The sequence below is a fragment of the Erpetoichthys calabaricus genome, chromosome 1, assembly GCF_900747795.2.
Source record: "Erpetoichthys calabaricus chromosome 1, fErpCal1.3, whole genome shotgun sequence".
NCBI lineage: Eukaryota > Metazoa > Chordata > Cladistia > Polypteriformes > Polypteridae > Erpetoichthys > Erpetoichthys calabaricus.
In genome coordinates this window covers 40,831,729-40,845,695 of record NC_041394.2, presented here as the reverse complement: position 1 = coordinate 40,845,695, position 13,967 = coordinate 40,831,729, and the positions used below count along the sequence as shown (strand labels likewise).

The following is a 13,967-nucleotide window of genomic DNA, read 5'->3' as shown; positions in this document are numbered from 1 at the left end:
ATAACTTATTTTATTCAATTTTATATTTTTAAATGAGCTACAGTAAATAATAAGTACCACAGTGTTAAATGCAGCAACAAACCATCAAAACAGGAGGAGGAGGAGGAGGAAACATACAAAACATCACAATGCTAGGATATCGGCTTCAAGGCAACTCACTGCTCCGCTGGCAAACTGGTCATCAAGATCTTAGCAACGAAAGTCATGGGCAGCATTTCCATGACACAAGGCCTGCACTTTACCAAAGTGTGATTACAATAGTGTGTGGTGCTTCATCTAAATCCACAACTGAACAAATATTGGAGGAAGCGACAGCGTAATTTACACTAATATTCTATATTTTAAAGAAAAAAAAAAATCAGCTTCCAAACATTTACTGAACAGTAATTTTTAGACAAAGTGTATATATTAGTATCTACATTTCAAAGAGTGCTAAAGCATACAAGTGAAAACTCTGCTGCCAAATGTTTGTGCCACAGTTGCTATGACAACACCACTCGTTTTGCCTGTATTATAATAGTTTATACAGTTAGCAAAGAGGAGACAAAATATATTTTCTCATCTTAGACATTGTAAATAAGTCGCTACCTACAATATATAAGTAAGATTGGTTAAAATGCATAACATTCCCAACACATAAAAGACAAAAAGAACATTAGATGGATGGAATGGTGCAGGGAGCTATAGTGTCATTTGATTGACTTATCCCACTTTGATTTTTAAATCAGCATTAACAAAAAAAGATAAGAAATTAGCGATGCAGGGAATATCCATGTGTAAGATGCCCCTGAATCAGGTACCAAAACACAGAGCGCCACAGGGTTGACATAAAAATATACATATATAAATATACATTTACAGATGACCTTCATTTAGAGTGTTTATAAAAACTGGCCCTAACAGATTTGCCAAAAATATTAAGTTTTTTTTTTAAACAAAAAAAAAACAAAAACAAAAAAAAAAAAGCTGCAAATCTGGAAAAAGCTGCAGTTAACTTTTTTCACAAGGACTGATGGTTGCTCTTAATGCTCATATGCTGGAAAAAAGTTTGTTCACTTTTATTCACATCATACAAATGTTTAGGCATGATGTGTATTTATACATACATGGTTATGAAAAGAAAACAGCAGTATCAGAAAAAAGGAATTTGACCATTAGTAAACCTGGATACTATTGCCAACTGCTCAAGCTGGAAAGGAAGAGAAGAAAAAAGGACCTCTCTGAAAACCTGGAAAAAATATAGCAAACAAATTACTAAACACTGCACTCCAGCATATCATAGCATTGTTAAGACAAATGTGCATACTAAAACACAAGTAAAGAAAGGAAACACACTGATGACAGCTTTAGTTTGAAGTTTCTTCCAAAAAAAGAAAAAAAAAAAAAAAGTTAAAATGGCCATTTCTAATTAAGCCAACTGACTGGTGAAAGCCTCACCTATCATGCCAGTAGGAAATGAACACCATGGCAGCACCCATATTAGTCATGAAACTTCCGTTTGGCGTTTATCATTTCGAAAGTGTTAACTACACTAGACTTAAAAGGGGTCTCAGTGTACCGAATGCACTGGTTCATGGTTAAAAGAAACATTAAATAATAAATTGTCCTATTTAAGTATCAAGGGAACAATTTCAAATGGAAGAGGCACATACAGAGACATAGATAGAAAAAGAATAAAAAGTGCAAGCTTCATTTAAATTAAGAACCATTTAAAACAACTGAAAATTAAGTTTGTGCAAACCCTGCAGATGAAAAGCTAACACTATGAAGAAGAAGAGCCATTTAAATAAGGTGGCACTCATTTCAAGGCTTGTGAGCCCAACACCCACGTAATATACAGCTCAACCAAAACAAAAACGTTCCTGCCCACCAAAACCCATTGGAGCAGAATATCAAACAAGCGTGTACCTTCATGACGGAATAAAAACAGGGCCTCTAAATGTATAGTAAAGAGCAGCTAAGCATTTTGTGTGGAAGTGAAATGAGCCACCAACTTGGGACACATGGGAAAGCAGTAGGTAGCCAGGATTACAAATGGAGTGCACAGTACAGGAGATGAACCTTCTCCAGTTTCAGAAAGGTTAGAGTTCAGATATACAAATTGCTGGCATGGAGTCCAAAGCTGAACATTCTTTGGGCTTCTAGCTGTGGATGACACCGGTTGCCAAAAGGATGATCAGCGTGAGGATGATGGCCACAATCACACAGATCAGCACAATCATCTTGACATTCTTCCACCAGTATTTTCGTGATACTTTCTTAGCCGTTGTCTTGAAGTGCTCAGACTGTAGCAACAAAGAGACGCAAAAAAAAAAAAAAAACAGGAGAGGAGTTAGAGAAATGTTAGCTGTTTGACAAAGCATAGACACAAAAATAAGGAATTGAAGGTTACCACCCTGCTAGAACTTGTGGAGCAATGCCTTATAATTGGAGGGTCATCCTTATAGTGGGTTATGCAAGCTCAAGTACTTGAGTTACTAGGGATTTGGTAAACCAGGTTATTTCAATTGCCCTATAGAAAGCAAAGACTGGTATGTCCAGCATTCAGCAACATTTACTAGGACATGTCAACCACATTTAGCCACAAAAATCCATACCTGACAACACTTGGAAGAAGCCCAAAAGTTGGATGATATCACAAATCCCAGACTTCATGAAGCAACAAGGTACACGCTTACCACTGTCAAGCTATTAATAACTCAGTGTAAACAGTAGTAATGATAATCATGTGTTCCTGACATGTATTAAAATGCCACAACAAAAAACACTGAGTACCTTACAGTATTGCATGTTTCAAATTAGGCAGCATTCCTTGTGCAGGTTGACACAACCGAAGCACCAGTATCACAGACCATATTGGGCCACCAGCATTCAATCCAATAAAATTTCTCAATGAGGCATCTATTCATTATTTAAAATTGAGCACAATGGTGGACATCTCTGAATTTACACAAATGAAAAGTTAGTGTGTATTTCACAAGGTTTAAATTTCACACATACAAAATATTTTGGCAAAGATGGGACTGCACTAGGAATCCAGAACTTGTTTAACATTTTTCTCTCCTTCAGTAGAAACACACCCCAGGGTTGAGTTGAAAATATGTTCTGTTATTAATCAGTATTTTTTTTGTCCCAATTAAAAAGTTGTCATGTGCACATAGGTTTTTAATTTTTTAATATATACAAAAACTTTCCTATAGAGTGACAGAAGTACAATGTATATGTCATTCATTAAATAAAAACAATATTTCTCAATAAACTCAGCTGTGAGCAGAAACCAAGTAGCCTTATTACTTGTAAATAAAAAAGGTCCCACATTTACTGATGCGAGTACTAACCACCATTTCTGAACGCAGAAGGAAAAAATGGTAATCTGCAGGATGGCCATAGACTTTAATAATACCGTCTACCTTTCTGAAGAGGTTTTTAGTATACGGATCAAACAGAGGTGTGCATGTGCCAGTAATATGCCGTGCAGACTTAAAAATATAACCTTGGATTTAAACAAGAACACTGCTTAATATGCTTCAGCAGATTAACACAAAATGGCAAATCTTATTTACAGACTTCCACATTTGCCTAAATCATTCCTGCCATATACACTTCCAAGAGTAAGTTTTGGTTCAACTAAAGCTGGCATCAATCTGTGTAACTTACACTTTACATCATGGATAGTTGTGACTTGCACCTGTGACTGCCAGTCATATAGTGTGCCATCCTCAACGACTTAGTCATAGTGTTCTGCAATTTGTCACAAAAACCACAAGTTTAAATTTTGACTTGGGTCGTTAGGGTGGAGACATACAACTTGGAAAATTTAAAAAAAATTTTTTTTTTTTTTTTTCACAACAAAAGAGACATGGGGGAGCTGTGTATTGCACGATTGACTGTAATCCAAAGACTGCTTTAAAACGTCAAAGGATTCTCATGGCAGTTATTTATATTGCAAGGAGACTTCCTAAAATCAAATTTTTCATTCTTTTAAATTCACCTGTCTATAATTTAGGGCCCTGTTGTGCTTTTCTCTGGAGGTTGGAGCAAATCATTGGTTCTCACTTGCAGCATTTGACTAAAAATATAGGAAGGAACTAAGAGTACTAGGCGATTCCAGGTTTATTAAACATTGTTTTTATTTTGTCTGAGAAATAAACATGTACAACTAGAAATTACTTTAAATTATACAAATGGAGTGCTAAACATGCAAGTTTCAAGTAAGTTTTCAATCCTCAAGGAAGGGTGTTTAAGTCCCCTATTCTTTGTGGATCTCTAGAAATGCAAAGCTTTCATAGCCATCGTCTTATCTGCTGCCTTTTCTTCAGAATGTGAAAAGTTAAAAGACCAACTAAACTTTAATACAAACTAACTACACAGATATCATTGTATAACAGTTTGTGACTAAAGTAAATTTTTTTTTTAAACTTTGTTAAGCTGGTATTAAACAAAATCAGTGGGAAATGCTCTGTATGTTTTAACACTTGTTTAATGTCTGAGAGATGATATAAAATGCAGACATCAGTACTTGATTCTGGAGATGCTAACTTTACTCCCCCATAAATTAGTTGTCTAAAAACTGGGGTTTAAAATCTGCATTCTAAATCCCTCATGGGATGTTTGTCAACATTAAATTTGATCAAAGCTCACACTGTATAAAGAGTCAAACTGTGTAAACCTGGAAACAAATAACATATGCAAAGTAGGTGACGTGCATAGACTGACTTAGAGAGAAATTGGGGAGAGGAATCCAAGGTTCTTAGGTAAATTCATAAACTAAGCACACGCACACTGCTTTTTGAATTAACAGTAAAACTACTGAAATTCATATCTACATGACATTTTGATATTGCTGTTATATAACCAATATTGATCTACACCAAAGTGGCAAACAAAAAATTCTTGATCACGTAAACTCAATCCCTTTTTGACCACCAGCACTGAATCAGATATTACCTATTGACATTTTGAGACTAATCTTAAACAGGGAGTCATCTTTAAATATCCTTTGGTTACTTTGAGTTGAGAAGATGGTCAGCTCTTGGCAGACTAATGATTATATTGTGAATTTCCCATCGGGATTAATAAAGTATCTATCTATATTTTAATTTATTTTGTGTCTACATAATCAGTTAAATGGATCTTTTTCAAATTTTGCATATGGGCATAAATTTTCCTCCTGAGCACCTTGGATGTTCTATTGAATTTTGTCTGGTTGTTTAATCATGTGCCTGTATGGCTAAGACCACACTAGATTATTTGGTCACCTTTATGTTAAGCTAGTTCCTACAAAAGGATTCTTTCATGATTTATACATACAGAGTTGTGAAGTAGTATCGACCTCCTTCACAATTTCCTGTAATATTGCAAATGTGCCATCATGTTTTTCAGGTAAATAATGAGATAACGGATATATCAATATATACTGACATAGGTGGTAGTACTGCAACGGTTTTGAATTCCTGTATAACAAGGACCTCTCAGCTAAAGCCATTTTGAATCACCCAGTGTTACTGCATGAGTGAGCCCAATATGTAAACTCATTTTTACATTTGAAATGCTTTACTGCATTGTCAATGTAAATGACCAGAGAAAATGAGTGTGCTCTGCTCCTCAACGTCAATTTACATATATGGTGGAATTCACCACTTCACAGTGCTGTTAGAAAAGTAATGCACAATGCATCAATGTGGTCCTGTTCATTCAGTAAGTAAGCTCTGCACTCCTATAACCTGCTTACAAAATATCATTTTACCACTTTTGATTGATACTATAATGCTACATTGCTTTTTTTCCTTTTAAGTATTTATTCTTCCTTTTGATTTCATTACTACACCGTGGGGGAAACAAAAAGAGGGGGTGTGGTAGTGTGGCCGGAGTGGTTCCCAGGCGCATCCGTGATTGAAACCTGGAGCTGTTAAATCGCCACACCTGATCCACATCCCCATAATATATGGTAGAAGCACAAGGCGAAGAAGAAGTGAGAAAAAAAAAGGAAAGAACGGGAATGGAGGTTAAGGGAGAAGGCGGCAGCAGGAAGGAGAATGCCGGTGTGTGAGCGAGAGCAGGCTCGAAGGGTGAATGAAGCCGATATTAGAGCCTTAGTGGAGTTTTTGGCCAACTTGGCTTGGGCAGATTGAAGTGGTTGCCCCAGCTGAGAAGTTTTGAGGAGCTGGAGTGACCAGCAGAGGAGAGGACTTGCTGTCGAGGAGGCCTTGGGCGTGTTGAGCCCCAGCACGAGCAGCCTGGCTGCTGGGGAGGGAACCCAAGTCTCGGTCCGACTGGAGCCTTCCGTAGCTGGGGATCGGAAGGCTACCAGACCTGAATATGAGGGAGCTGCATTTTCTGGTAGGGCGACTCCTCTGTTGCAGGGCCCATATGGGAGAAGTAGGGCAGCCACTAGTAGAACAAAGGCACCGGAGTTTTAAGACAGGACTGCTTCCAGCCATTGTTTTAACCTTGTGTTAAAAAGGATTTATTTGATTTTAACCTCCACAGTTCGCCTGTTTTAATGGATTACTTATTTAAGTACTATTTGAGATACTGCAGTTATTTATTTGGACAGTTTTTGGTTTTGCTTTTAAATAAAAGCACTCTGCACTTTTTGCACCATCCCTTTGCTTCGTTGATGTCACTGATGATCTAGACAGTGAAGACATTACCGACTGTGTCAGGTTCGAGAGCTCCCCAGAAGCCAGATGGGAGCATGGAGCAGAACCCACATCATCGTCACACCAATACTTTCTAGAGATACACACACACACTTTAAATGAGAAAGTTGTTACTGGGTGCAAATAAAACACACTCTGGAGCACAGAATCTAGACACAGCAACCATTTCTCAACATTAACAGTTCCCAGCTTTGAGCCCTGTGACTTCCAAGACACCTTCTTAGGTACTGGCCAAAATTTCTAAAAAACGTACTCACACTAGATTGCAGGTCCTCTGTCTTGTTCATCAGATCATCCAGCTTCTCTCCACGAGCCAAAATGCGGTCTACATTCTGGGTCATGATGTTCTTGACCCCTTCAACCTGGCTCTGGAGGGTTTGGACCTTGTCTGGGTCTCCTGTTGCCATGCCTTCTTCCTGCATAGACATAAAATAAAGGATGCTTAATGGTTGCATACACGAATTCTGTAGAGTTAACTGAAGGAAAAATGAAATTATCCATTTTCTTACTGTATAGCAAAAGTATACTAAACAATGTTAAATATTTTTACATTCTAACACTAAAATCAGGAACGATGAGACAAAGGGTACTAAGCACACAATTAAAATGTAACATGCCTCATGATGCAGTGAATTTTAAAATTATTAAACAGAATAAAAAAAAAAAACTTCAGATTTACTCCATTTCTTTACAAAATTTACAAGAGAACTACAACAATAGCAGGCTGAAAACAGCAGTCAATTAAATCGGTTTAGTAAACAATATAGTAGTCTAGTCTGTGCTATACATTGCCCGTTTTGAATGAAAACTCTGAGGTTAGGCGCACTACAAAAAGGCACCGCATTAAATGAGGGGCCTTACTTTCTTTGTGGCTCTAAAGCTAAATGTATAATATTCTGTAATTTAAAAATTTATTATGCAAGTTTAAAAAGACATCTGTCAAGACAACAGAGGTACTTGCAACATAACCATTTTTGGCTCATCCTGTTCCTTTTCCCCTTTAACGTTAAATTGCTACAACATCCTGAAAATAACATTTGTAACTACCTTCTTCAGATGGGGGGGAAAAAAGCTCAATCTTCTCAGTGCTGTGCATTACTTTATTGTTGTACTAAAACACCTCCAATGAAGCAGGCTTAACTCCAAAAAAGTGCTGAAAGCCCAAATACACCGAATAAAATCTCCAAGCTAGCAGCCATGTATTTGAAGTCACATTATCTAGTCCAGCGTGTGTAGTTAATTGCAAACCTTGGCCTTCACAAAATGAAAGCACAGAAACATCTGATCTGATAACAGTACAAACTTGTCGTCAGACAAGAAAAACCACCGAGTATTGTGTGCTGTCAGGAAGCAAGCCTGCGCCATCTTACCTCACCCCCAAGGGATGGGACTTTCACAATAGGATTCAGAGGTATCAGACTATAAAAAAAGGGTTTCTTTTCAACAATTGCATACAAACCCTTCCTTCAGGCATCGCAATGCTAACCTGTTCAGAAAGATAATATAGCTTGAGCTGAAACGTTTGCTACCTGTTTTAAGTAACAAAACTTACATCACCACAAGCTTGAAAAACAATGAAACAATGACTCCGGTCACAGAATTTAAAGGTTTGCAGTTGTGACCCGATTGTTTCTTCCTCACATCTTTAGTATTTACAGAATTACAGATGTTCCCAGACAAGTTGTGAAGGAGCTTTTTATAGGGTTAGTGGGAGTGTGTCATAGCAGAAATTTGTAGAACACAGAGTCCATTCTAGAAAGAATTCCTTGCACACATATTTGCACTTTCATACCTGTCCAAATTTGAATAGCCTTTCTGATGCCAGAAGATGCAGGAATATCCTGCGAAAGCATGCAAACTGCACAGAGAGAAGATCTAAACCTGTGGTAGTTCTCTGGAGCCGTGATGTAGCTGCTTTGAGCACTGCCACTTGAGAGGAGCCCCAGAAAACACATTTAGTAATGTGGGGGGGGTGGTATTTAAGCATTTAACACAAAACAGTCAGTGTCCATCTGTTAAGAGTCCACTACATTAAACAGAATTAACATTTCATTACAATAATGCTAGACATCCACCAAGAATTTCCCCTTCACAGTTTTATCATCTACTCCAAGTTGAACTTTGTCCTTAAAATGTATAAAATCTGCACATTCAATAAAGCATAATTCACTCTTCTGATTTTACTTTTCTCCAGACCAGACTTGTAAGGATAGGGACCTGAAGCCCCAATGCAAGAACCAGTTATACTGTATTTAGTATGCCAGCATGTCATGGACACATTCATTTTTAATTAAGACTGGTTCTCCCAATAATGTTTTCTACTAGAGGTCTAAACTGCCTGGCTTTGCTGGTCCTTCCCATCATGTGGACTGTGGGGCTGGCATGTTCCCTGGCACAACACTTTTCTTCCCAAGTTACATGTTTGAAAATAGGTGAGCCCTACTTCTAAAAACAGTAGCAAAGAGGGAAGAAAAATGTATTGCTCCATTGTGTAATCCAATAAAAAAAAACAAAAAAAAAAAAAACAGGTCAAACAGTCCAAGTTTAATTCTGCTGTCCTATAGGTTCTCTTTGTGAAAACTGATCTATAAATAAAACTAAATGTATTTCTTCAATAAGCACCAAGTAAAAAGAATTTAAAACCCAAGACTTTACTTTCTCCATAAAATTTAACCTCTGATTAGATGGACAGACTGACATCTATTAAGCATCTCTAAATATGCTTCGGCTATTTCCAGTATGATGTCTGTGTGCTCATTTCCGTCAGTCCTATAGTTTGGCGGTCATTTCAGTCATCCAAAAAAACACAACAATCCCAAGGTTTACATTTGAAGTCAGTCTGCCGTTAATACATTTACTATAAATGGCACAAAATATCCAAAAAAAAAAAAAATCCACCTGTATGTGTTCATCACAAGATATTTAAATCAGAGAAACAATTTAGAAAGAAAAAATGGTGGTTGGAGGACTAATGGTTGCAATCTGTAACATCTCACAAAATACTTTATAATGAAAATTATTAGAAGCTCCTGACACAGCAGAAAAAGAGCACCAATAAAAAACACAAAAACAGCCACTGGGGCACTTTAGGAACTGAGGATGTCATCCCTGCGTCTACCCATACTAGATCAGAGCATCAGGATAATGAAGGCCTAGAAGGCAAACAGGAATTTTTTTTTTTTTTTTTTTTTTTTTTGAGTAGATCCAAGAATGGCAATAAGATAACAGAAGTGAACAGCATGGTATGTTTCAGCAATGGAGTGAACATTTCACTTAAACACATTGAGTAATGCTTGGATATTGCTAAGCATTCACTTGAAGGCCAAGTCACCCAGCAGATATTTTTGTATGAGAATGTGCAATATAAATAGAGTGTTTTACAAGATGTCAGAGAGAAAGCTACAAGAAAAGAAACAAATGAAAGACAGACAGACACACACACACACACACACCATCCATAAAACTTATGGTGCAGAGAGGAGGAAAAAAAAAAGTAGATGAGAGAGAGAGAGAGAGAGAATGTATTAAACAAGACGGATATAGAAAGCAGAAAATACTAGGCAAACAAACCTTTATTCAAAAAATATTAAATCATGCTCCCCAAGTTTTCCATTCATTTTATTAAACATGTGAAAGCCACCTGGCAGGATGAAGTCGATGGCTGGAATCATCCCTAAATATACCACCAATGTTTCAGTAAAGTATACCTATAAGGGTGATACAGTGGTTAATGCTTCTGCCTCACAAGCTCCAGAAAACCTGGAATGAGTGACCTCCAAATACTGATCACATTTCTTATTATTACTCACATTACTGTCAAACAACTAAAATACTGGAGTCCAGTACCTTAAGCAAGGAATGTGACATGAAGGCTAAAGACCATGTCATATTGCACAACTTTTCCAGATAGTTTCAGCCAAAGAAATTCATTCACCTAATCTTAGAGTCAGAGGCAGTTGTTGCAAACTGTCATGGCTGACAAATTGGACAGACCAAGTGTTTCACTCCCAACTAGTCCTCAGTTGCCTTACCACCACCAAAAAAAAACCAAAAAAAACACAACAAACTATTTTGATTTTGCCTTTAGTCGTTAGGGCTGGCTCTTTGTGAATTAAAGTGGACAACCAAGGAATGCCCACTCAGAACTACAATACATGTATAATGCATCACAAAGGAATATGGAATGCAGTTTTTCTGGATCTCACAAACAGAAGAGAGGGTTGCATATCTGATGTCATGTATTTTATGTACAATGACAGAATGAAGGGGGGGGGTGCAGGGAAAAATTGCAGATCTCATAATTATAAACCTTTTCTGTAAACCTTCTGTACAGCTCTGGCTCCATCTTGAGGTCACAAAAAAAAAAAAAAAAAAGGGGAGTTCACAACACTTTGAAAATGTGAAGTTGTGCTGGAAAGTCATCTTGCAATGGTCATTACGTCTAACATCGCCAACAAGAAACTAATGTAACATTGGTTTAGCAAAAGATGGGCGTCTCTAATGTATCTCTACTTGTACACCAACTAGCCTTAAGGTATCGACAGTAAGTGGGTCATCCCTTTAATCCACTACACTGCCTCCCTTTACTTTCTACACTTCTTTGAATTCCTCTAGGTCAGGGGTGGGCAGATTCAGTCCTGGAGGGCCACAGTGGCTTCAGGTTTTTGTTCCAACCCAATTGCTTAATAAGATGCACTTATTGCTCAAGTAACACTTCTGCTTCACTTTAGTCATCTCGCTCATTAAGATTTTGAACCCTTATTGCTTATTTTAGTCTTAAACAGCTGTATTCTTGGTTTTTAATTGCTCCTTATTAGCAATAAGATGCAATTGACAAAAGAATCCAGCATTTCTCCATTTAGCTTGTTTCCATTTACACCTGTGTGTATTTAACATGCACTATTGGGTTTAATTAAATACTTGGAAGGAAAGTGGAGAGAAAAAAGGTGAAAACACTGGGAATAACTTTTAGACTTCAAATTATTTGGATGATATCCTTAGAAAGGAAAAAAAAAATCTAAGATATGAGAATGACTTGACATGGCAGAGTTAAAGCACTAGCAAGCCATGAAATTAAATAATGGACAAGGATCGTTTTTTAATTAAGCAACTGGGTTGGAACACAAACCTGCAACCACTGCTGCCCTCCAGGACTGAATCTGCCCAACCGTGCTCTAGGTAAATGATTAATGCTTTACTATTACCTCTTATTTAGGAACAGTTACCATATAAAGAACTATATGTATTTACTAGTAGCTTGTTGCATGCCATGTTAGCCATTATGGATGCAGTGAGAAGTCAAGCAAAATGACAATTTTTATTGGCTAAATGAACAGATTACAATATGTATAGTTAACCAATAGTGTCATTTTGTTTGACATCTCTCTGCATATAGAGCATTAAACGTAAGTAAAGGATTGCCTCAAGTTATTATAAACTCGGGGGGAATCTGCATGTATACCTTATTTTGACAGCTACACCACAAAAATAAAGCTGTTCATATACCATTCACTACAGAAAGGTTCACCATTTGTTTTTGGGTCACCACAAATTTGTCCCATTCCTCGGAAATGGACATTTAGCATAAGGTGTCACTGAAAATAGTATATGCATAAACTGGAATTTCTGAACTGTATATTTTGGTTCACTTTTAATTAAAGATAAACGGAAAAGTCACAACAGATACAAAGTCTGTATTACATGGGAGAGTAGAACTTTTCTACAACCCCAATTATAAAAAAAAAAGTTGACACTGTAGAATGTAAATAAAAACAATGCAATAATTTGCATCTCAAACCCATATTTAATTCACAACATAAAACATTTTAAAATGTTTTCTAAGAAAATGTGCCAGTTTAAGAATATGGTCATTTTGATTTGGATGGAGCATGTCTTAAAGTTGGGACAGGGCCAGGGCCATGTTTACCACTGAGTAGCATCCCCTCTTTTAAACAACAGGTCGTAAATGCCTGGTAACTGAGGAGACCAGATGCTAGATTTTCAGGAGAGGAATGTTGTCCCATTCTTGTTTGATATAGGATTTTAGCTGCTCAACAATCCTGGGTGTTCTGTTGTATTTTTTCCCCCCCATTTCACGGTGCACCAAAATGTTTCGAGTTATTGAAAGCTCTGGACTACAGGCAGGCCAGTTCGGCACCCAGACTCTTCTACTACAAAGCCATGCTGTTGTATTAGATGCAGTTTAGCACGGTCATGCTGAAATATGCAAGGTCTTCCCCGAAAAGACAAAAGTCTGCATGGGAACCGATCTTGCTCTAAAACCTGTATATATGTACCTTTCGGCACTGATGGTGCCTTTACAGATGTGCACGCTACCAATTCCATAGGCACTAAAGCACTCCCACACCAGCAGATATGCAGGCTTTTGAACTGAGCACTTATAACAAGCTGGACAGTCCCCTCTACTCTTTAGTCCAGATTACGCGGTGTTAGTGTTTTCCAAAAAGAATTTCAAAATTTTAATTTGGCGCACCACAGAACAGTTTTCCACTTTGCTGCAGTACATTTTAAATGAGCTTCGGCACAAAGATGACAGCAGTGTTTCTGGATCATGTTCACATATGGCTTCTTTATATAATGCAGTACCTCCCTCCTAAGGCCCCAAAGATCACAGGTATCCAATATTGGTTTGATTTTCAGCCTTGTCCCTTGCGCACAGAGATTTCTCTAGATTATCTGAATCTTTGAATATCTCCTCTACAGTACATTATATCAAAAGTCTTCACAATTTTACATTGAGAAACATTATTCTTAAATTGTTCCACAATCTGTAGGTGCAGTTACTTTGCAGATTGCTGAACTATTGCCTCTCTGAGATGCTCTTTTTATATCCAATCGTGTTACTGACTTTTTGCTAATTAACCCTAAATTAGTTGCAAAATGTTCCCCCAGCTGTTTTTTTAGTACCACTTTCCCAGCCTTTTGGTGCCCGTGTCCCAACTTTTTTGAGATATGGTGCTGCCATCAAATTCAGAATGAACAAATATTTTTCATGAAATATCCAGCAGACCCACCGTGACCCTGTGTTAGGATATAGCAGGTTGGATAATGGATGGATAGTAAAATGACTAACTTTCAACATTTGATAGATCTTCGAAATTTTATTGTGAATAAAATAAGGGTTCGAGTTTTGTAAATCTTCACATTGTTTTTATTTTACATGACGACCCAATATTTTTGGTATTGGGGGTTGTATATTTCAACAATATAATGACTGACAGGTGAAATAGTTCATGTAAGGTTTGACAATGTCAATAGAGGTTTGACTCAACAACCCTGCACACT

The 13,967-nt window shown here is 37.3% G+C and overlaps 2 protein-coding genes across 3 annotated transcripts in view; both read right to left on the bottom strand.

The window, feature by feature from the left end:
• Window positions 1-13,967, bottom strand: part of fam136a (family with sequence similarity 136 member A) — a 429,951-nt gene that overhangs the window by 83,115 nt on the left and 332,869 nt on the right. The window lies entirely within an intron of this gene.
• vamp8 (vesicle-associated membrane protein 8 (endobrevin)) overlaps window positions 1-13,967 on the bottom strand; it is a 37,912-nt gene that overhangs the window by 14,321 nt on the left and 9,624 nt on the right. The window contains exons 2-3 of one of the 2 annotated variants that reach the window (XM_028798460.2): window positions 6,920-7,078; window positions 959-2,285 (exon numbers count right to left, since the gene is read on the bottom strand). In XM_028798460.2, coding sequence (XP_028654293.1) covers window positions 2,142-2,285; window positions 6,920-7,078 — 303 coding nt within the window. In that variant the 3' untranslated portion in view covers window positions 959-2,141. Of the gene's footprint in view, window positions 1-958; window positions 2,286-6,919; window positions 7,079-13,967 lie in introns of those variants that run through there. The other variant, XM_051928886.1, reaches the window with a different exon arrangement.